Source organism: Syngnathus floridae, chromosome 3, assembly GCF_059516105.1.
Source record: "Syngnathus floridae isolate MCC-2025c chromosome 3, RoL_Sflo_1.0, whole genome shotgun sequence".
Classification (NCBI taxonomy): domain Eukaryota; kingdom Metazoa; phylum Chordata; class Actinopteri; order Syngnathiformes; family Syngnathidae; genus Syngnathus; species Syngnathus floridae.
This window is the reverse complement of record NC_142415.1, coordinates 14856930-14879055: the sequence shown is the minus strand read 5'-3', so window position 1 is coordinate 14879055 and position 22126 is coordinate 14856930. Positions and strand designations below refer to the sequence as shown.

General features: G+C 40.4%; 2 protein-coding genes and 1 long non-coding RNA gene across 6 annotated transcripts; 2 read left to right on the top strand and 1 right to left on the bottom strand.

Annotated features, from left to right (window-relative positions):
• Positions 1-374: 374 nt before the first annotated feature.
• On the top strand, positions 375-8480 carry supv3l1 (SUV3-like helicase). Of its 2 annotated transcripts, XM_088371899.1 has the most exons (17): positions 375-816; positions 1044-1121; positions 1385-1492; positions 1606-1720; positions 1919-2087; positions 2168-2279; positions 2460-2537; positions 2898-2989; positions 3170-3350; positions 3461-3554; positions 3638-3757; positions 3820-3919; positions 3992-4072; positions 4154-4330; positions 4528-4676; positions 4856-5290; positions 7023-8480. In XM_088371899.1, the coding sequence occupies exons 1-16, from the start codon at positions 546-548 to the stop codon at positions 5268-5270; spliced, it is 2340 nt and encodes a 779-aa protein (XP_088228025.1). In that variant the 5' UTR covers positions 375-545; the 3' UTR covers positions 5271-5290; positions 7023-8480. The 2 variants fall into 2 exon arrangements, with proteins under 2 accessions (XP_088228025.1, XP_088228024.1); XM_088371898.1 differs by lacking the exon at positions 7023-8480 and having other exon boundaries at positions 4856-6168.
• On the bottom strand, positions 2609-3491 carry LOC148400731 (uncharacterized). The gene is made up of 2 exons (XR_015857713.1): positions 3116-3491; positions 2609-3033 (listed from the first exon to the last, which is right to left on the bottom strand). It is a non-coding gene; the product is annotated as an uncharacterized LOC148400731 (long non-coding RNA).
• Positions 8481-8903: 423 nt separating the features above from the next.
• LOC148400729 (hexokinase-1-like) lies at positions 8904-22082 on the top strand. Of its 3 annotated transcripts, XM_088370804.1 has the most exons (22): positions 9201-9219; positions 11825-11920; positions 13358-13520; positions 13837-13985; positions 14058-14177; positions 14429-14524; positions 14608-14707; positions 14787-14970; positions 15219-15374; positions 15721-15808; positions 16043-16188; positions 16301-16493; positions 16576-16687; positions 17181-17329; positions 17787-17906; positions 17968-18063; positions 18262-18361; positions 18436-18619; positions 18761-18916; positions 19049-19136; positions 19739-19884; positions 20451-22082. In XM_088370804.1, exons 3-22 carry the CDS (start codon positions 13379-13381, stop codon positions 20596-20598), a joined length of 2673 nt encoding a protein of 890 aa, XP_088226930.1. In that variant the 5' UTR covers positions 9201-9219; positions 11825-11920; positions 13358-13378; the 3' UTR covers positions 20599-22082. The 3 variants fall into 3 exon arrangements, with proteins under 3 accessions (XP_088226929.1, XP_088226930.1, XP_088226931.1); XM_088370803.1 differs by lacking the exon at positions 11825-11920 and having other exon boundaries at positions 8904-9219; XM_088370805.1 differs by lacking the exons at positions 9201-9219; positions 11825-11920 and adding an exon at positions 10240-10263.
• Positions 22083-22126: the final 44 nt, after the last annotated feature.

Genomic DNA, 22126 nt, shown 5'->3' with positions numbered 1-22126 from the left:
CTACATAGTTAGTTTCAAAAGATTAACCAAACGCTTTATAGATTAATACTTTTTTTTTAAAACCATGGACTACATGTTTTAGGTAAAGACTGTGTATTTCAAATAAATGTACACAAACATAGAGTCGTAATAATCATCCAATTGGCTTTGCTGAAGGCCGGCTCATTAAATATGCAAAATCCACGGGAAGTGACTAGATATTCCAATTTAGACATCACCGATTATTTGTAACCTTGAAAATACACAGCCATTTTAGTTCGCCCCAAAAAATATTTCTTAAATATAAGGTCACAAACATAAGTATATTTCCTCGACAAATATTTGATGAGCTCCTTTGTCACTACTTTTAACACAGGCATCTTTATGGACAGCTAAGCGTAAACTGGTCCTGTCCCACGTTGGCGCATAGCAGGAAGAGAAATGTGTCCTCTAGTCATGTTAGCGGTTTGTTTTCATAAGACTTAAGACTTATGGCGTCTCGTTAACGTCGTGCATTTTCGCAGTTCCAGTTGGGCAGTGTAAATAAAATAGGCTGGAAATAAACGATGTCGGTGAACCGGTGTTTCTATATGTTTTCTCGGCTTCGTCGCCATGTTAATACTCGAACAGCTCGCCTGGCCAGTAGTAGCTGTCATGCGTCTTCTCGCTCTGTTTCGTTGCATAGAGAGCACCCGATGTGTGCCGTGGTTAGCAGCAGAAATTGTTCTTCATCCTCCAAACCTCCGGACACATCTCTTTTTGTTCCTCTCACGCTGAAGACTGACCTGGCTGCTGAAGGAACTGTGGGAGCGGAGCTGACCCAGCCTCTGGATAAAAGTAAATAAACTCGAGATGAACTCAAAAAGATAAACCAATATGTATTAGCTATATTAAGATTTTTTTAATGAATCAAATTTTGGAAATAAATGCCTAAATTAATGCAACAAACACCGAATGGCTCTTGACACACACAAAAAAAAAAAACATTGGTATGGACTGTACAAACTGTCAAACACATTGGCTCAATTTTTGAAGTGTATTTGCGTTTTGTGTTCTTCTTTTAGATGAACTTTTGAAAATTGTGAACCGGTTTTACAAGAGGAAGGAGATGCAGAAGCTGGCTGCAGAAAATGGACTGGATGGTGAGAATAAAACCCTTGTATTGAATTTGAGGTCATTTTATTAATCTGTCAAATTATCCCTAATTTGCTTTAAAGAGATCCAAAGACTACTCAATTGAATGGTAAGATCAGTCTGTTGTAAAACATTGACTTTTCCCAAGCAGAATGAATCTGTTCATAATATGTTCATATTAAACTTCACTTATTTAACACGTATCTACGATGAAAGTGAAATACTTAATTTTATTTTCGTCAAAGGGTGTTTGCTTTCTGTGTTTATGCAGCACGGCTCTTCCACCAGGCCTTTATCAACTTTAGGAAATATATCTTGGAGGTGACATCACTACCTGCCGATCTGCACATTATTCTCAGCGACATTTGTTGCGGAGCAGGTTTGTCCCCCAAAATATCAAATATATACATATATATATATATATAGAAAATAGATGGAAGGAATGAAAAAATACTACGGTGATTAATTTTTTTGGGTGCTATTTACCCCAAGGTCACATCGATGACATCTACCCATACTTTATGCGACACGCCAAGCAGATATTTCCCATGCTCGAATGTATGGATGACCTGAGGAAGATCTCTGACCTCAGAGTTCCTGCCAACTGGTAAACATACACCATACACACAGTGAGGGGCAAACTGATTAATGTTGTCATTTTGAATAAAAGTATGAGCGACAATCATCTAAATGAAACACAATCTTGAAATATTTCACCCTCATAAAGTTTCACATTTTTATTAAACTTTCAATTGAAGTTTTCATCAGTTTTAATTGAGTTGCACTGAACACGTGTGTTCTTGAGGTACCCGGAGGCCCGAGCCATCCAGAGGAAGGTAATCTTTCACGCTGGCCCCACCAACAGCGGCAAAACCTACCACGCCATCCAACGCTACTTGGCTGCAAAGTCAGGGGTCTACTGCGGACCCCTCAAACTTCTCGCCCATGAAATCTTCGAGAAGAGCAACGAGGCGGTACGAAGCTTTCTTCTTTGGTAAATTCATGAATTAAGACTGTGGTGTGGTCTCAATATGATTTGTTTGTCTCTTCTCAGGGTGTGCCTTGTGACTTGGTGACTGGTGAGGAGAGGACATTTGTGGACAATGAAGGTCGAGTGTCTGCTCATGTGGCCTGCACAATCGAAATGTGCAGCGTCACAACGCCATGTGAGTGTGTTGCGTGTGTGCACAGTGCCACATTACCCATGGATTTATTTTTTTTTGCTCATTTAAAATGAACAGAATTGCTTTAACGTAATATTTTTTTTCATTCCATAAATGAATTAACTTCTCCTGATTACATCAAAATTTAAGTTTACTCAAGTCACTGTATTTACTGTTTTATAGATGAAGTGGCTGTAATTGATGAAATTCAAATGATCAGGGATCTTTCGCGTGGCTGGGCCTGGACCAGAGCTCTGCTAGGTTGGTCTCGCAAACACGCAAGCATGAAAATACAGCCGCACAAGCACAAAAAACACACATGAAAACCTTAACCGGCCTGTGGATTATTCATTAATTCTGTTAACAAAATGTCAATATTAGTCACACACACATACAAAGCATGCGTGCACAAAAGAAACATGCACAAAACACACAAAAATATCCCGAACCATCCTATGCATTATTTCCATAAACAATATGTCAACATTACTCAGGCATGATAATACACTTCAAATACAAAATGACCATGATAAGGGTTCTGTTGAGTTTTCAAATGCTTAGTATTCTTAACATGACTCCGTGCCACATTTATTTAGGGCTATGAGTGATGTGTGCGCACAGGTCTCTGTGCGGAGGAGATTCATGTGTGCGGGGAACCTGCTGCCATTGAATTTGTCCGAGAGCTGATGTACACCACTGGAGAGGAAGTGGAGGTGGGTCGTATTTACTGTATCCATTCACTGGACATCTTCAAAATCTAACAAGAGCCAATAAAAAAAAAAAAAAAAAAAGCTGCACGTTATATCCTGAGAGATGTCAAAATAACTTTTCATACATACTTGCTTTGGTTTTGTTCAGTCTGCCCATTCAAGTGTCTCTCTCTCTCTCTCCAGGTCCACACCTACGAGCGCTTAACGCCTTTCTCCATCCTGAACAGCGCCGTGGAGTCTCTGGACAACCTGAGAGCAGGGGATTGCATCGTGTGCTTCAGTAAAAACGACATCTACTCCATAAGCAGGCAGATTGAAGCCAGAGGGCAGGAATGTGCTGTCATTTATGGAAGTTTACCTCCAGGTGAGTACACCTGTGTGAGACACTTTACTTTATCTCAAAGTGCATAGTCAAGAAAAAGAGCCATGTTGAGTTCGAAAACAATTTCGCTAAGATCAAGCCGCATTTTTCAGGCACCAAACTCTCTCAGGCCAAGAAGTTCAACGACCCTGATGACCCCTGCAAAATCTTGGTAGCAACAGATGCAATCGGAATGGGCCTTAATTTGTGAGTGTATTCATTCATTCTGTTTGTTCCCGCAAATTACGAAAAGATGACAAGATTTTACCCCACCGTCTTCTTCCCTCCAGGAGCATCAAACGCATCATCTTCAACAGTCTGGTGAAGCCCAACGTCAACGAGAAAGGGGAGAAGCAAATGGAGACCATCAGCACGTCACAGGCTCTTCAGATTGCCGGGCGAGCTGGAAGGTCAGTCTCGTTTTTTCATGCTTTTGATTTTGTTTGATTTTCCGCATTGCCTTTTCCTCCAGGTACTCCTCCAAGTTCAAAGAGGGGGAGGTTACCACCATGCACAGAGATGATCTTCCAGTCCTGAAGGAGATACTTAGTCACAAAGTGGAGCCCATTGAGGTTGAGAAATAATCTGTGTTCTTATTTTTAGTCTCCATACTAAAGTTACAATAAGACTGTGTTTCTCCTCAGACTGCAGGTCTTCACCCCACCGCAGAGCAGATTGAGATGTTTGCTTATCATCTACCTGATGCTACTCTCTCTAACCTTGTTGTAAGTAACTACTAAAGCATGAGCTGAAATTCACTTTTAGTTTTTTTGAGATCTGATTTTTTTTCCCTCTCTTTTAAACAGGACATTTTTGTGAGTCTCTCCCAAGTGGACGGTCTGTATTTTGTCTGCAACATTGACGACTTTAAGTTCCTGGCTGACATGATTCAGCACATCCCACTCAACTTGAGGTCTCGCTATGTTTTCTGCACGGCTCCCATCAACAAGAAGCAGCCCTTTGTGTGCACGTCTTTCTTAAAGGTAAGCATGGGCAATGGACTTCTGCTTTATGGGGATTTGCCAAAGTATTTTTCTGGTTTGAAAGTGAATATGGCAACACCAAGTTGTCTATCTAAACATAAGCACACAGATCCATTTAAATCCCCCAAAGTATTGTCAAATGTCCTTGAAAGTCTTTACTGTCGTGCCTCTGATTCTCCTTCCTGTTTCTCTCTCAGTTTGCCCGGCAGTTCAGCCGAGACGAACCCTTGACCTTCGATTGGGTTTGTCGCCACATCAACTGGCCTCTGGCCCCACCCAAAAACATAAAAGACCTGGTTCACCTGGAAGCTGTTCACGACGTGTTGGATCTTTACCTCTGGTTAAGGTAATTTAGTGGATGATGGAGGTCACGTCGGGAAGCTCTCAACTGATTATCAGCATCATTGACAATGTATTATTTGTCAAGGATTTTAGATTATGGATTAAATCACACCATGTTATTATTTCATGAACGTTTTGATATTTCCTTCATCACGTTAATCCTCTATGTTGCTTCTTGTCTAGTTACCGGTTCATGGAAATGTTTCCCGATACTGCCTTGGTGCGAGAAATTCAACAGGAATTGGACACCACCATCCAAGAGGGTGTCCGGAACATCACCCGTCTCATCCGAGCCACAAATCCGGCCATTACCGGCCCGCTCCAGATGCAGAAAAATAGTGACCAAACCGGTGCCACCGGTAGCCCTTCATCAGGAGTTCGAAGAAGTCCGAGCACTTTGAGACGCTCGGGACAAGCCGTGGACAGCTCACTGACTAACCGCCTGGTGAGAGACGGACTCTTGACGTCTGAGATGTTGCAACAGTTGCAGAGGGAGTGGTCTAAAGGACAAAAAAAAGAGTCCACCAATCAGAGTGCATTGGATCTTAAAATTAACAATAATGGCAACAAAGTCAATAAGAGGAAAAAGAGGAAATGAACCATCATCTAGGACATCAGGTGGGCTGGACTTTTTTTTTTTTTTTTTTTAATGTTCCCCTACCCAATAGAAAATAGATGTGTAAGTTTTTATTGGATAAGAAACCTGCGGACGTCACACTTCTAACAATGTATGTATAAAAGTATATTTTCACCTCACAATCAGTGAATGGAGAGCAGTAAAATTATGCAATTATGAAATACAATATTTAGAATAGTTCCTTAATAAAGTTTTTGCTCGTGTTATTATACCATAAGAATCTATTATCCGCCCGTGCCTGCATACAAGATATGTTTTTCGGGTTTGGTCACATGATGTAAACAATGCCAGATTGAGGGCAGTTATGACGTTAAATTCAGTTGCCAGAAGAGGGCAGCATTGGCCAAAATGTCAAAAAGTGGTTGATTCATGACCAGCAATTTATTATGACAAGCTCACTGTCGGAGAAAAGGAAAGAAATTGAGGCTTTATCGACTTATGAATTCGAAGTGTCACTCTTTGATTGGTATTTCATAGCATTTATGGTAATATTTCCCTACATATGCTTATACACAGAATATATAAATAATATTCCCATGGTTTACTAATATCAAGAGGTGTTTAAACTGTGACCCAGTGTCATGCAGTTGGCCATGTTGCAACTTGACTTTGGTAAGACTGTGGGCATGTACTATGATACTGATCAACGCCAGCAGAATGTACCATTTTTGCAATCGGGATAAAGCTTTTTGTTGCTGTCACGCAGCTTAGCTGTGTGGGTCAACAATGGCAAACGATCATCAGAAAAGAACTGGATTGTCCATTTGTGCCTACTGAGTGCATTCACAAAAAGTCAGCATTATGCAAAAATGTGAAGATGTAATCATCATCATAAAGACTACAATACTTTATTCATCAATATTTTTCCAGTCTTTTCAGACCCTCCAAAAGAGAGCTATTCATAACAAGTCTACACACCCCGTTCAAATACCAGTTTTTGTTAAATAAAAAATGAGACCAGAATAGTACTTTTGAAATCGTTTAGCTCCATTAGTGTGACCTATAACCTGTATAACTTGCAAAAGTAACTCTGCAAGAGGGTGATAATGTTGTTGCACAAGTGTGCGCATGCTCTTTAAAAAAAAAAAATTACGTGGGATGTGGGTGTATTGAGAAATCACCAATCACATTCCAACTCCAGTTAAATGGGAGGCAGCCTCTGATGAATGCGAAATAATTTTCCGATGTTCTAGTAGACTTTTCCTTATATTTTTATCCTCTCCAATAGAAGCCTGAAGGTTTTGGGTCAGTTCCATCTAAAGAACAGCAGCCCGAAAGCATGATGCTGTTTTCCCATTTGCATTTGGGACATTTCAAATATGTTTTCAAGAATTGAAAGGCACTCAACCAGAGATCCACATGAAAAACGTGTCATTGAGAAACAATGCCATTTTCTGGATTTAAACTTAATATAGCCTACTTTCATACCAAGGCGCATCACATCCTGGTGTTGGCCATTCTTTAAATTCATTCCTCACCACATAACCACATCCAACATACATAATTTAGTGGTATGCAAAAACACCCTACACATTGCCTCGAGGCTATCGCTTTGAGACAAACAAAAACAATATAACCTCGTCATGGATGTTGTTTCATGACAAATACAGCATAAAGAGCTAACGTGTAAATGAAAATCAACATGTTAATACTTCTGGATTGCCCCCTCATATTCGTCTGTCTAGCTGTTCTATTTCTGTCCTTCTGCTTTAGCTGCCAGACTGGATCCATGCCCATCTAGTCACGTTTCCTGCTTGCTCGCTGTATACCTCCAGGCAAATCCAGCATAATCTAATGCTTTATGGACTGCAGTGGATTAAAATCCACCGACTAGACTGATGAGATCTGATATAAGGGTTCTGTAAAATATGCACTTGCATCATGAAGAGTGAAGACACCAACAAATTTGAGGATTAGAGGAAAGCGGATAGAAGCATGGAGAGAGAAAGTGCGTGCTAATGGGGATGAAACAGCAGCTAATCTGTGAAGAATTAAACTGTCCCAGTGCCCAATTTCCCTTTATTAATTTGCATAGTGTTGGAAAAAAAAATTAGATATGCTATCAAAACATGATCCAACTGATTGCAAAGAAACTGGCCGAAACTATCCTTTATCCCAAAGACAAAATGTATTATTTATTTTTTTAATGATCTTTTTTATTATCATGGCAAAAATTGGGAAGGTCAGCATTACATGTTAAAACGGACATACTCGTCATCATGATAGAGTTTGAGAGGATGCGGCAAAAGACTATCCACCCCGCATGGTGGTTGTGTCCTTGAGCAGGAGTGTGTTTGCTGCGTCAGGAATTCCGAGATGAGGCCACCCGAAATTTGTCCTTGAAGAGTAGAAACAGCAGCGCTGTGTCACACCTTTGTCTCCCGTGCAATCAGGAAATCAGGCTGCTGTAATTCTGAATACTCTTTAAAATTCCTCAAGGGGACTTTCAGCAGTCAATGATCAGTAGACAAAATTATTTGCATAATACTGCCCCAACTTCATTTTTCTTACGGCCCTGTGGCCTGGCTGGCTCTTCGGAAATGTAAGGACAGACAGCTATATTGAAAAAATGCTTTGGTAACATCAAAGACATGAAAAAAACTGAGCATCGACACAATGGTATGTTTGGAAAATGTACAGATAAGGAAAAAAACTCTCATCTCTTAATTACTACTAAAAAGGTGCTTTGGGGTCAAAACATTTCATAAGCTGTTTTAGCAATAGCAGAAGAAGTCATTGCATTTGTCGGCAGTTGTTTATTCACATTTGTTTGTTTTTTTTTGCTTTTAACTGCTCAACTTTCAAGAAGAACTGGAACGCTTGTTTTCCCCATTCCCCACTACCGGCCCCCCTCTTTACCGCGTCCTCCTCCTCCTCATGACCTCATCTCCGCTCGTCTCCCGCCACAATCCCTTCTGCTTGCCTCCGTGGCAGATTGGTACGCGAAGTTACCGCCATATTGTATGTGTCAAAGTGGAGCTATTTGCGCGCTGCTTGGAGATGCATGAACTGTTTTACACAAAAAACAATATCTCATGGGAGTAAATGAGAATAATGACGTTTGATTTTTTTTTTTGTTCAATGTTTTTGTAAAACAAAAAGAACAATCTTTAGAACTCACATTGGTATCTTTTATGGATATAGTAAGGAAAACTTCAACAAGATGGGAGAACAATTAAAACTTTAAAATGCCCAAATGTGTTCTAAAACGTATTTTTGTTTTGTTTTCATTAAATAGTGAAATATGACTTAACATTTTATTTATTTAATGTTCCTATCTGTTTCTCATATACTGTCTCATATTAGTCGTATTTTGCGTGTGAGAGAGAGAGAGAGAGAGAGAGAGAGAGAGAGAGAGAGAGAGAGAGAGAGAGAGAGAGAGAGAGAGAGAGAGTGACAGGGAGAAAGAGACAGAGAGAAACAGTGAGAGTTGCCACATTCAATATGGCGCAAGCGCTGCAACGGTTTAATTTACATTTGCATATAAATATCGCATCTATGCACAAGTCCTATCCAATCAGATGTCAATTAGTGGGCGTGTCTTTCTTGCGGTGTCACGCCTTCTGTCTCCAAAGTTGCTGGCTCACTCCCTCCCACTCATAGCTGCTTCTTTGCTTTCGCTCACATGCCGGCCGGCTGAGCAAAAAGTGCCACACATGAGCCAGCTGACTACTTTTAAACCTGCCTTGACTTGATTGTGGATATTTATTCCTCTCTATTTTCTATTAACAGGCCCCTAGTGTTGCATGAAGTAGACGTTCAGGTTGTGTTTCTTTTCCCCCCACTTTGATTCCCTCCATCTGTGTGTGTGCGTGTGTGTGTGAGAGAAGAGAAGAGGAGAAGCAGGATGATCGCAGCGCAGCTCGTAGCCTACTACTTCACAGAACTCAAGGATGACTACGTCAAAAAGGTGAGTGCTCCATTTCGTCGGACTACATGTTATGTAGGTGTCAATTACAGTTGTTTTTCTGGCTCGGTTACCTGGCAGACAAGTCTTGAGGTAGAAGTCTGACACTGCTGGTTCCTTAAATGTTGGTTTGAGTATACTGTAAAAGTGTACTGAAGAGGAAATGAAAGATGAAAGCACACATGTCCAAAAAGATATTGCATTTAGGCATTTATTCAATAGCCTTTATAATTCCTGATTATTTACCTTGGTTTTAAAAAGTCAAGTTTTCAATAATGTAATGAGCTCATATTTTTTTTAGATGGCCACAATATGATGGGCTTGCAAGAAAAAGTGTTAGTTTAATTTCTGGTGAATGGTTTTGCAATCTTTTGATTCCTGACACAAAAGCACTCTCCATTGTTTGGGCTGTCCTGTAGCTCTTACCATACTGTACCGTACTTTACTGTACTGTACCATACTATCTGTTCCCTGACAAAATAAATTTCCATTTCTAGTCCATCTTTTACATCCTCTGGAAGTTTTTGTCAGAAAATTGTGAAGAATGCACGACCCTTTCCAACCCTTTCTTTGAATGAACTTGGAGCTTTGTCCATTAGAGAAGTTAAACATGGCACAAAGTGCACCTAACATTTTTTTTAATTACGGGTCCAACCCTTTAAATCAATGCCAACACTGGTGCAAAATTAAATTTTGCATGTTGAATCTGGCAAAAACCGCCCGCTAATCAATGGCTATTCATTTAAAAAGTATCTAAGAAGCTCAGTGAGTGGGAAGATACAGCAATGTACTATTTCCTCTAATGCAGACAGAACCCAATCAAATCAAATAGCAATTAGAGAACCAAAATGATAAACAAATGCATTATTTTGAGAAATTTTAATCTAGACAAATGCATTGTGTGGGAAATTTTAGGCTGTTCTGCTTGTGTCTTGCAGTGAAATCAATCCCCCAATTAATATTCTGTATCCCTCAACACTGGTGGTGCCCATGGCCATCATAGGCCACCACATAGCTCCACCAGTGATTCTCTTCCCCTAAAATCAGGTAATTCAAATATATTGAAATAAGATAATTTTGGGAAAATAATTCAACTGATGCATTTAATAACGGGTCAATTCACTTAATTTTCAATTGTAATTCAATTGATGATAATTTAAAACCTAAAAATAAAATGTTAACTTTAAAATTTTTACTTCGTCTGTTTTAAAAATATAACAAAGTCCTTAAACACAAACATTTGCCCCCCTCGCAAGAAGTCAAGGTGGGTGAAGAAAGAATTCAGTTGGACACCATAAATGTGCAACCCACTCATTTGGATTCTTGGTCAAATGTGACTGAGCTTGTTTTCAAGGGCCTCGAGGCGCCTTCCATCTTTTAAATTCCTCTAAAGGTTTCCTGCGAACCCTGATCAGATAGTGTTTCCAGGTTACCAGCATACTTGAGTTTTTCCTTGTGTTATATTAGACACAGTGTCATCTTTGTTTTCCCCTGATCCAAACAAATGTATTCACATTTTCCTCTACAACATGTGCTCCATGATTCACACGTGAAGCCGGGGGGACCCTTTAAGGTCGCTCACTGATGATGTCATCAGCTTGTCTTGTAGTCAAGCCTTACCACTTTATAAATGTAGGAAAGTTTAGGCCTGTCACATTCCTTTTTCATACTCACAATGTCTGAATGGGTGTGTGTTTGTGTGTAAATGCTGTTATTGAAGGACTGCCTGCGGTGGTAAAAACACATTACCAGCACTGGGGATCTGATGCAATGCAGTGCATCTCCCTCCCTCCCTCCCTCCCTCCCTTCCTTTCTCTTGTCCTCTCTCGCCCTCCCTGAAATAGGCCAGCTTTGAGCCATGTGACATACAGTAAGTACCATGCAGACTCTTACAGACACTCTTGCAAGACTCCTGCAGCCAGGTGTTGTGCAGTTCCTGAGCTCATGGATTGCTTTAGTGACCCTTCTGCTAAACACACCAGCCCCAAAATGCAAAGAGCCATACAAACTGCGTCTTAATGTGCCATCAATGTTGCTAAGTGTGGTTAAAAGTTTGAGTTCAAATAAAAAAAAAAACATCAAAACTATTTAATGTGGGTTTTATCTCAATGCCACATTCAAGGAAGGTTACTACTCAGTTCCGACCTTAAAGCGTTCAGCGTGAATGTAAAAAACAAATATTTCCTTTATTTCAAATCTATAAAATGATTTCAGAGATATATTTTTTGTGGTTCTTTTTTACCACAACACATTTCCTTAATTTATAAAAAATAAAGGACAATCATACCTTCAAAGCTTTTCATTCATTCCACCAAATAACTCCACGCTGATTCAAGTAATAATAAATAAATAATGTTTATAATCTTGTAAATTAAGTTTGCCATTCATGGAGTGTGTCTTCTAGTTTCGAGTGTGTGTGACTGTGTGTGTTCGTGTGTGTTTGTTTCACCATGACCAAGTCAAATTCCAGGTTAGAGTAGAGAAGAGGAAAGAGGTTTTGCATATGGCCGCATGTGTGTGTGCACACGTCCAACCACCAGTGTCAGATTTCAGCACTTCCCCAATCAAGCCTGTGAGAAGGAGAGCAGGTCATTGTCATTGTTGGCAGGTGGAGGGTGTGTGAGGAAGAAAGAGCAGCACTTTGTTCAGAAAGCATGACCCTTTCCCGAAAGTCAAGCAAAAGCTCCAGATGAAGTAGACAAAGGTGTGTGGCAAAGGTGTGTTGTTGAGTAAACTATTCCAGTCTTACCTGTCCTCTCCCCTTTGGGATCTTGATCTTGCCTCTCCATTTGTAAAAGAAAAATCTGTCTATCTTTCAATTTATGTATTTATTTATTTTGTCAAAGGGAGTGGTAAGGATTAATGATTCAATAAGCTTCCATGTCACTCCTCTTGTGGGAATGTGACAGAGAATGTAACACTTGCACACCATATTTAACACTTGGATGTAAACAGTGTCACTGTTTGTTTGCACAGTTTACATTAAATATTGGTGTATCGTATGCATTTTATTTTGGAATATTAAAAGATCACAAGATTTGTATCTTACAAAAGCCATCACGGGCACTTTAACCTTATTAATGTCACTGGAGAATTAGGTTGGAGTTAGCATCAGGGATTTAAAGTTTGATTTCTTAAAGAATAAATACATGTCTCAATGTGTCTCCTGTAATTTGGCCACACTACATCCAGTCCGTTTCTATTTCAAATTCACTTCCTCTAAACCACAGTGACACTGTCATGACCTTGTTTACATAAAAACAAGAAGCAACCAGGAAATGTGACATTGAGAAATGAAAATAAGCAATAACACTTCCATGATCATATATATTAAAAGTTTTAAAAGTTGCTTTGGGATCGAACATTGCTCGGGTACTTCAATCTTAAGTAAAACGAAAAAATGAGACATAGATAAGCCGTGATCCTGTTCATTCTCTAACGTGATGAAACAGCAGTTTGTTTAACATCCTGTTCGACACCATGTGAGTGACACAGACAGAATGTGTCAACACTGTGGGAAGTTTTCTGCCAATAGAAAGATGTGTTACAGCAAAGTTACACCTACTGTGTTGTAACTATGACGTCGTCAATAAAAGGTACTAGCAATAAATGAGTCACAATGTTGCTTTATTGACATTCACTTCCTTCTTTGTTAGAGAACAGGGATGGTAATGATCGAACAGTGCCAGGCATTCCCATCAGTGATAATTTAGCATATGGGTGTGGAATTACTAAATCATTAGCAGATCCAGTAAATCTGGATCCTCTTTTAAAGAGAATCTTGTTTATTTCTAAGATTTGACCACTAAGGTTAGGCACTTGTAATTAAACAATTACTATGGTTTTAACTTTCATTTTCGCTTTTCACTATTATTATTTTTATCATATCAAAGTTTAGGAAAAAATATGATTGATTGTGAGTTAAATGCTTTGGGGATCCAAAGAAAACAAATTGTAATAGTCTATGATCAGCAAAAAAAAAAAAAAAAAATCCAGGTATCTCTTTGAACTATATTTTGTCCATCTCCGATTCAGCCTTGAATCTGGCCTATAATAGTTCAATTGTTCAAAGTATTGACTATGAAATTGAATTTCAATTAAGTGATCTCCAATTAACAGTTGTCTTTGTGTGTCTTATCAGATTGACAAGTACTTGTATTCCATGCGCTTCTCTGATGAGACGCTGCTGGACATCATGCAGCGCTTCCGCATGGAGATGGTCAATGGGTTGAACCGCGACACTTACACCACGTCCTCGCTGAAGATGCTGCCGACATTTGTACGCTCCATCCCCGACGGCTCGGGTCAGTGCTTCCATGTTGTAATGAAACGAAATATTCTACACATTTTGAATTTAAGTCAATGGTAAACGTCTTCTTTTGTGCTGCCATTAGTCAGCTGATTACTCAACAAATGAATCATCTGTCTGACCCTCACCACATGTTCCTTACCACGTCACTGTGACGCTTGGTGGTTTTTAGTAGTATGTTCTGCATCATTCCAGAGGGAAAATAAAAAAAGTCTCGAGTGCAGTGCAGGTTACATTCCTTCCACAATTTCACTATTGTTCATGACTCATCCCCTCTTTTTCTGTGACAACCTTTTCTTTGTTTCCTCCAGAAAAAGGAGATTTTATCGCATTGGATTTGGGAGGAAGTGCCTTCAGGATCCTTCGCGTCAAAGTCAGTCACGAGAAGAAGCAGACAGTTCAGATGGAGAGCCAGATCTATGACACACCGGAGGACATCATGCACGGGAGCGGAGCGAGAGTGTGTTGACGCACAAGCACTCGCACAAATGCTCACACCTTCATTCTCACTCCCGTCTCCGCCTTGTTTCAGCTGTTCGACCACGTGGCAGAGTGTCTGGATGACTTCATGGAAAAACATAACATTAAAGACAAGAAGCTGCCAGTTGGCTTTACGTTTTCCTTCCCTTGCCAGCAAACCAAACTTGATGAGGTAATATAACGTTTACAGCACCGCACAATTTCCGTTTTATTCATCGCCTTATCTCCCAAGGCCACTGCATCAGTCATACGTCTAAAACCAATGATATAAAAAATATAATAAAATTGTGGAAAAAAATATATATATTTTTTTACAAATTTGTGAACACACAGGCGCCAAAGTACGAATAAGGAACATCCAATGTTTTCCTTTAGTTTTGTAGGAACTTGAGTGACAGACAGCCTTGCTTTGTCTGTCTCCAGAGCACTCTGTTAACTTGGACAAAGCGCTTCAAGGCGAGCGGAGTGGAGGGCATGGATGTCGTAAAGATGCTCAACAAAGCCATCAAACAACGAGGAGTAAGTCGCGTCTTCATCTCGACTGGAGTTTTATAGCACGTAATGGTGAGGGGCCGCCATTAAGTCATTTCTGTGTCTTCCAGGACTATGAAGCTGACATCATGGCTGTGGTGAACGATACCGTGGGAACGATGATGACGTGCGGCTTCGACGATCAACGATGTGAAGTCGGCGTTATCATCGGTATTCCATTCCGTCCGTGTTGTTCCCAAACGAGTGCTGAATGCATTCTAGTATTTATTCCTAATTACATTTCTTTTAGGAACCGGCACCAACGCCTGCTACATGGAGGAGCTACGTCACATCGACCTGGTGGAGGGCGACGAAGGCAGGATGTGTGTGAACACCGAGTGGGGGGCCTTTGGAGACGACGGCTGGTTGGAGGACATCCGGACCGAGTTTGACCGAGAGATTGACCGAGGCTCTCTGAATCCCGGCAAGCAGCTGTACGTCATTTTGGTTCTTGTAGGCTCTTTTTTCAACCACTTGCAAGGCTAAGACATCACAATAGAAGTATGTATCACAATATGGGCAAAAATGTATGCTAAATGTCAGAAATCTTTTGGTGGGATGAAAACTTTGCTTCATTGACTGAGTTCAACCTGTGTGATCAGCAGATCAATGCCAGATAATGCCAGTGTTTCTCTCTCTTTTATTTTTTAATTTTTTTTACAATTTGTTCCTTTGACTACAGGTTTGAGAAGATGGTTAGTGGACTGTACATGGGCGAGCTGGTTCGTCTCATTCTGGTCAAGATGGCCAGGGAGGGTTTGCTGTTTGAGGGAAGAATCACCGCTGAGCTTCTTACTAAAGGCAAAATTGAGACCAAGCACGTGTCAGCCATTGAGAAGTAAGTTGCATTTATAACACCAAACTTGATGTGCGTCATGATTCATATAGGCATTCCTTTTATCAGCAGACTACAAAGTCCAGTCAGCTTATTTTTATAGCCTTCAATCACAAAGGAAAGAATAAGAATGAGAGCAAAAGATAAGAGAGGCTGCGGTAAAGCAGGCCAAAATCCCCCAAAATTGATTCTGCCATTTTCATTTATTTTCAGATTAACCCCCCCCCGATCTTTATTCACATAAAAATTCCTGAAATAATGCTTTACATTTGTTAAGGTCAAAAAGTTTGGGCCACCCTGTTTTATTGGATTACAACACAGTATTCCTCTTTCTGTCTGTCTTGTTTAGGAGTAGAGAGGGATTAATCAAGGCCAAAGAGATTTTAATCAGACTCGGTGTGGAGCCCTCGGATGACGACTGCATTGCCGTTCAACATGTGGGTATTGTTGCCAAAATAGGACTCCTTCCTGAAATGGAGGCTGACCTTATACTAGTGTCATTTTACCTCACATGGGATTCTCATGTGATAAATCTTGGGGCAACCCCTACCCGCTTATTGCAGTAGATCATCTGGGCTGGATTTCAAATTTTGCATTATCCCTTATTAAGTGGTTAGGAAAAAAAAAGGATGGCAGGATTTTTTAATGGCTTCCTCATCTGCTCCATTTAGGTTTGCACCATTGTGTCTGTCCGCTCTGCCAACCTGATCGCAGCACTACTAGCGGGCATCCTCAAGAGGCTCAAGGAGAACAAAGGCGTGGCCCGACTGCGCACCACTGTTGGCATTGATGGCTCGCTCTACAAGATGCACCCACAGTGAGTCATGGAAACATGCATGTACTCGATTTACAAAACGTTGTTGGCGCGTGGAACACCATGTAAATGTTTGAATTTCACAATGACAAAGTTCCTGACAAATCTACTTCAGGTACGCACGTCGTCTTCATAAGGCGGTCCGTCGGTTGGTCCCCGACTCTGACGTGCGCTTCCTCCTGTCGGAGAGCGGTAGCGGGAAAGGAGCCGCCATGGTGACGGCTGTGGCCTACAGACTTGCAGAGCAGTCGAAGCAAATCGCACAAACTCTGTCAGAGTTCTGCCTGACGACCGATCAACTGCTGGAGGTGTGGGCAGGGGCACATGAATATAAGTGTTATTAGCTGGAGTGTGTGCAGTTTTACAAATGAGTGTTGTATATTTCACCAGGTCAAGCAGCGAATGAGGACCGAGATCCAAAATGGCCTTTCGAAGGCCACGCAGGAGTCCGCCACAGTGAAAATGTTGCCAACGTTTGTGTGCAGCACACCTGATGGCACAGGTTAGACATTTTTTTGTGAGGACTCACCGTGGATACAAGTATTTGAGTAATATCAGAAAATATGGATCCCTCATTTGCTTTTATAACCAATTTTAAAAGTAGTTGGCAAAAACTTTATAACAGAATTAAACAGTTGGATTTCTTTCAAGAAATGTCGATTATTTTTTTTTTTTGGAGTGTTTTAATAATGGAGCTGAAAAGAAAGGGATTTTCAAGGTTATAGTCTCGATGGAGGCAGTCTGAGAATATTTTACTTGAGATAACAGCCTAGCGCTAAGGTCAAGCCTTGGAACAGCAGGAGCAAAAGGAGGCGCTATCTTTAGCCTAAGGAGCTGTGTCATGTCACGGTGTACGCTCACACACACGTTGTGACCGGACTTTCTTATAAACAAATCTGCGAAAGACTTAGCCTAGCCAGACCAGCTTCCTCATCCCATAATATGTCATTGATACAATATTGTCATTATTATTTTGTGTTTCTGTCTGACTGCAGAAAATGGCGATTTCCTGGCTTTGGATTTGGGAGGAACCAACTTTAGAGTACTGATGGTCAAAATTCGTTCTGGAAAGAAGAGATCGGTGGAGATGCACAACAAGATTTACGCCATTCCTCAAGAAGTCATGCAGGGAACAGGAGAGGAGGTGTGAACTTTATGCAATCTATGCCAAACAAAATAGATGTGTGAAAAGCTGCCAGGTTGACGATAAGCTTGTAAGCGACATGTTTGCTGTTTCAATGTGAACTGGTTGGTATGCTGTTTAGGATTAGTGGAGGTGACTTCACTTTGTTTGTCAAGGTAATCCTGTCTGTAACCTTTTGACGTGTGGCAGTCACAGCAAAGTTTTGTACAAACTGTATTTTGAATAACTGACCACTTGTAGGGAGCAGAGTGGTTGAGTTTGAAAGTTTCCCACATGTTTTCAATTTCCATCCAGTCTGGCTTCCTCCAAAATGACAAAAATGTGGTCCACCTCATTTGGCTTTAAATTGAACACATTCTGGGAATGACCTCCACTAGTGATGTCACGGTGATGTAAACGTGTGTGCGTCAACATTTTCACATAAATTTACACGAGCGTCTCGTCTTTCCTCCTTCAGCTGTTTGATCACATTGTGCATTGTATAAGTGACTTCCTGGACTACATGGGGATGAAGAATGCTCGTCTTCCTCTTGGCTTCACCTTCTCATTCCCCTGCCTTCAGACCAGCCTGGATGCTGTGAGTACCTGTTTGGAGTTCTCTCAACACGGTGGCATTTTCTGAGTGTGTGTTTACAAAGGGCATCCTGGTGACGTGGACTAAAGGCTTTAAGGCTACAGACTGTGAAGGAGAAGACGTCGTGGAGCTTTTGAGAGAGGCCATTAAAAGGAGAGAGGTAGGAAAAGTTTGGTGGAACCTCTTAGATTAAATACAATCTGTCCCCTGACATTCGGTGAAATAATGGAAATCGAAATGACCCCTACAGTGTTTATCCATCAGAACACCGATATTAAATGTACAGGAGATTTAATTGCCACTAGGTCCTTTTAATTTGATTCATTTGTATCAATGTAGCCATATATTTCTGCTCAAGGAATTTGACCTGGATGTGGTGGCTATAGTCAACGACACAGTGGGCACCATGATGACCTGCGCGTACGAGGAGCCCACCTGTGAGATTGGGCTCATCGCTGGTAAGTATACATTTCATTCGTGCAACTTCAACGAGATGATCCAAATAACGAAACACCACGGCTACTGAGTGCAGGCACCGGCAGCAATGCGTGTTACATGGAGGAAATGAGAAACATTGAGATGGTAGATTCCAACCAAGGGCGAATGTGTGTCAACATGGAGTGGGGGGCATTTGGTGATAACGGATGCCTAGACGACATCAGGACCGAGTATGATCGTGCTGTCGATGACTTCTCTCTCAATCCCGGAAAACAGAGGTAACACCCTAACATAAATACAGGCACATACTGTACACATTTATTAAAAAATTAATATGAATAAGACCAAAAAAAAAAAGTGGAAAAACTCAAGTGCTGTGAATACTTTTCAGTTGTAATGTGTGTGTTTTCACCCTTCAGATACGAGAAAATGTGTAGTGGTATGTACCTCGGCGAAATAGTGCGGAACATCTTAATAGATTTGACCAAGAGGGGCTTCCTCTTCAGAGGTCAAATTTCGGAAACACTGAAGACCAGAGGCATCTTTGAAACAAAATTCCTCTCTCAGATTGAGAGGTAAGAAACCACTTTTTTGTGTTTTAGTTTAGTCATTTATTTTTGTCCAATGTCCATGTCTAGTTATATGAGTATTCCTTAACTTTGTTCATTTTCTTTCCTGCTGGTAACTGTGTATGTGTCTTTTTCTAGTGACAGATTGGCGTTACTTCAAGTGAGGGCCATCTTGCAACAGTTGGGACTGGACAGCACTTGTGATGACAGTATCATTGTTAAAAAGGTATGCTGTGTCACATTGTTGAATACAAATAATGAAAAATGTTCTTTTTTGGTCATTTAAAACAAACCATTTATGCTATAATGTTTTTGAGCTAACTACTACTAACCATCCATACTAATCATCTATGACTACTTTAAGTGGAACACTAAAGCCAAGGTCTCTGCTCTCTACTATTGTTTTAATTGAAAACCTTCATGGTACATTAATCCTTCTTTCCCCTCATATTTGACTCAAAGCATACCCAGGGTTCAATCTTGAGTCGAAAACTATTTTGAATTCAAAGAGATATTTTAACATTGTGCTTCTACTATTTAAACTTTCACAACCTTACTGGCCTCAACAGAGAGCATTATCAAAATAAACTCTTGAACCTTATTGCTGCTGAGCTTTTACAACAAAATGCAGTTCTGCACATTTGTGTGGAAATCTTGGCACTTACAAAACATTTGCTCAACTGTAATTTGCGAAAGAGCTTTGTGTGCGACTGTGTGGGAATTTCACATGAGGAAATGTGTCGTCTTTTTAAGGTTCTCAGAACTGATGAGATAACACACAGGTTTGTGTGATACAATGAAAATAGTGATTTTGTTGTTGTTCTACAGGTTTGTGGAGCAGTGTCACATCGAGCCGCTCAGCTCTGCGGGGCAGGAATGGCAGCAGTCGTTGATAAGATCCGGGAAAACCGTGGCTTGGACTTTTTGAACATCACTGTAGGAGTTGATGGCACACTCTATAAACTGCATCCTCAGTAAGATACATTCTCACATTAGTATTCAGCACAAAACACTTCTCTGCCTTATCAAATGCACATAAATTGTTCAGGGGAAGAGTTAAGGTCATGTTTTACGATGGGACAAACAAGATATTGTAAATCAGCCGTGAAAGCGCTGGTGATTTAATAACTGCCATTTATTTCCTGTTTGACAAATAGATATAACTGACATTTATTTCCTGTTTGACAAATATGTGATGTATTTGTCCAAGGGTTGCATGAAGTTGTAATTTAACCTTATAAGGTAGAACACCTACATTATTTTTCTTTTGTCATTTTGTTCTTTATCTGGGTTCTGCAAGTCATTGCCAGAGTTTGTTTTTAGGATAAGACACTCCCCATGTCTTGGTGCGTCAATCCTGTTCAACGTGCTCTTATGATTTGTGACAACTCTTGACAACAACAGCCCTGATGGAAGAAAGACTTTCCACTACTTAGTACCTATTTGTTATAGTGTATCTTGACGTGCAATCACTTTTTTGTTTTGCTCTTTGAAAACAGTCATTGAACATCATCCCAACTAATTATCTTCTTCTGCACAGCTTCTCTCGGATCATGCACAAAACCGTTAAGGAACTAGCCCCCCACTGCCATGTCAACTTCCTGCTGTCGGAGGACGGCAGCGGCAAAGGGGCAGCGCTCATCACCGCTGTGGGGGTCCGGTTGAGAGAAGAGATCCACAACCAGTAACTGTCACAGTCCAGTGGCTTCTCCGGACTTCCAACTGGCACCTCAATGTTCTGCCCACACTACAGGAGCTATTTAAGTGTGTCCACGCGGGCGAAAGCTAAGTAGCATAACCACTATCGTAGCTGTAAAACATGTCGAAAGTTCCAAAAGATTCAATTGTGACAACACAACCCTGCAACTTTGCTCTGTTGTGTGTAATGTTGCCACCCTTAGGTTTTATCCAGTAATTGCAAGGTGTCAACCATAATTCAATGTCTCGCTGCGAGTTGCGTGCTGCATTAAGTTTCTTTCATCATAATTAGTTAGCTGCAGGGTCATTAAATTATATTTTCTACCAAAGTCAGCAGAATGTGTCAGCACCAAATGCACAAATACGATATGTGAAAGGGAATTTTGTAGTTGCTTTTAAGGTTTTAAACTCTTATTCCAGTATACAATACATTTGACATGTCGTGTTATTTATTTTATTTTTATATCCGGAGATGATTAAACGCCGCAATAATGATTCACACACACACACACATGCACAGACACATAATATAAGCTGTTATTTGTAATCAGCCTAAATCTTTAAACATGAAAACGGAACATCCAATCTCTGCTCGAGTGACACATGCTTACTGATTGTCCTTGTTCTCCTTTTATTTTATGTTCTATTTTCTTGTAATCTCCTGTAAATTCTGTCCAAACAACACTTGTACAAATCATGGCACACTGCTGTCGACACGTCATGAGTCCATCAGTTTATTACCAACTGCGATGAAAGCGTGCTTTCATAGGTGCCAGCTAGAGCACCAAATATGTGGAAGAATATTACACTTGCTGAAACTTTAAGACAATATGAAACATTATTAAATGTTCTCACCTCTTGTACAAAGGTAAATGCTTTAAATCTCAGGAGGAAGGTATTTAAATGCTCAGCTAGGTTGTATTTATTTATTTTTTGCTTAACCAAAAGTGAATACTTACACATGAATTGCAAATCCTCTTTTAGGTTCACTCCTGGTGTCCCTCAGGGCTCTGTTCTAGGTACATAGCCTTTTGTAATGTAAAAAATGATTACAATGTTAGCTAATCCACCTGAACTTTCAGATCATTTAAATATCACAACTACAGTTGGCCCCTGCATAGATTCAGAACTCTGGTTGCCAGTTCCTGCTTTTGAACCTTTTTGCATTCCAAATGTGGTTTTGGGAAAACATTGTAATATTGACACAAAAATACAAGACTGTGGTCCCTGAACTATACCGTACACCCTTTTTTAGAATAGACAAAGTGAAGCTAATGCAGTGTTGTACACAAAACTAATTTATGCCTGCAAGAGAATCTCAAACCAATACCGATTAAGAAGTCTCATGAATGGCAGAGTTTCTGCCTCAATAATTACTCTGCATTATTCTCAGTATTCATCACAAACACTTGAATCGTTTTCCTTTATCTGTCCGACACTGTCAATCACTCAATAAAGTCAAACTAATGTCAAATTGACTGATGCTTTGGTCTATCGGGCTGCCATTTGTGTGCCGAA

Excerpts from the sequence above, each read along its gene's own strand:
- supv3l1 (XM_088371899.1), top strand. The coding sequence starts at position 546 with ATGTCGGTGAACCGGTGTTTCTATATGTTTTCTCGGCTTCGTCGCCAT. Across the intron at positions 2,280-2,459 it reads GTGCAGCGTCACAACGCCAT|ATGAAGTGGCTGTAATTGAT; the intron begins GTGAGTGTGTTG and ends ACTGTTTTATAG. Across the intron at positions 4,073-4,153 it reads CTACTCTCTCTAACCTTGTT|GACATTTTTGTGAGTCTCTC; the intron begins GTAAGTAACTAC and ends TCTTTTAAACAG.
- LOC148400729 (XM_088370803.1), top strand. The coding sequence starts at position 9,157 with ATGATCGCAGCGCAGCTCGTAGCCTACTACTTCACAGAACTCAAGGAT. Across the intron at positions 15,809-16,042 it reads ACTGCATTGCCGTTCAACAT|GTTTGCACCATTGTGTCTGT; the intron begins GTGGGTATTGTT and ends TGCTCCATTTAG. Across the intron at positions 19,137-19,738 it reads ACAGTATCATTGTTAAAAAG|GTTTGTGGAGCAGTGTCACA; the intron begins GTATGCTGTGTC and ends GTTGTTCTACAG.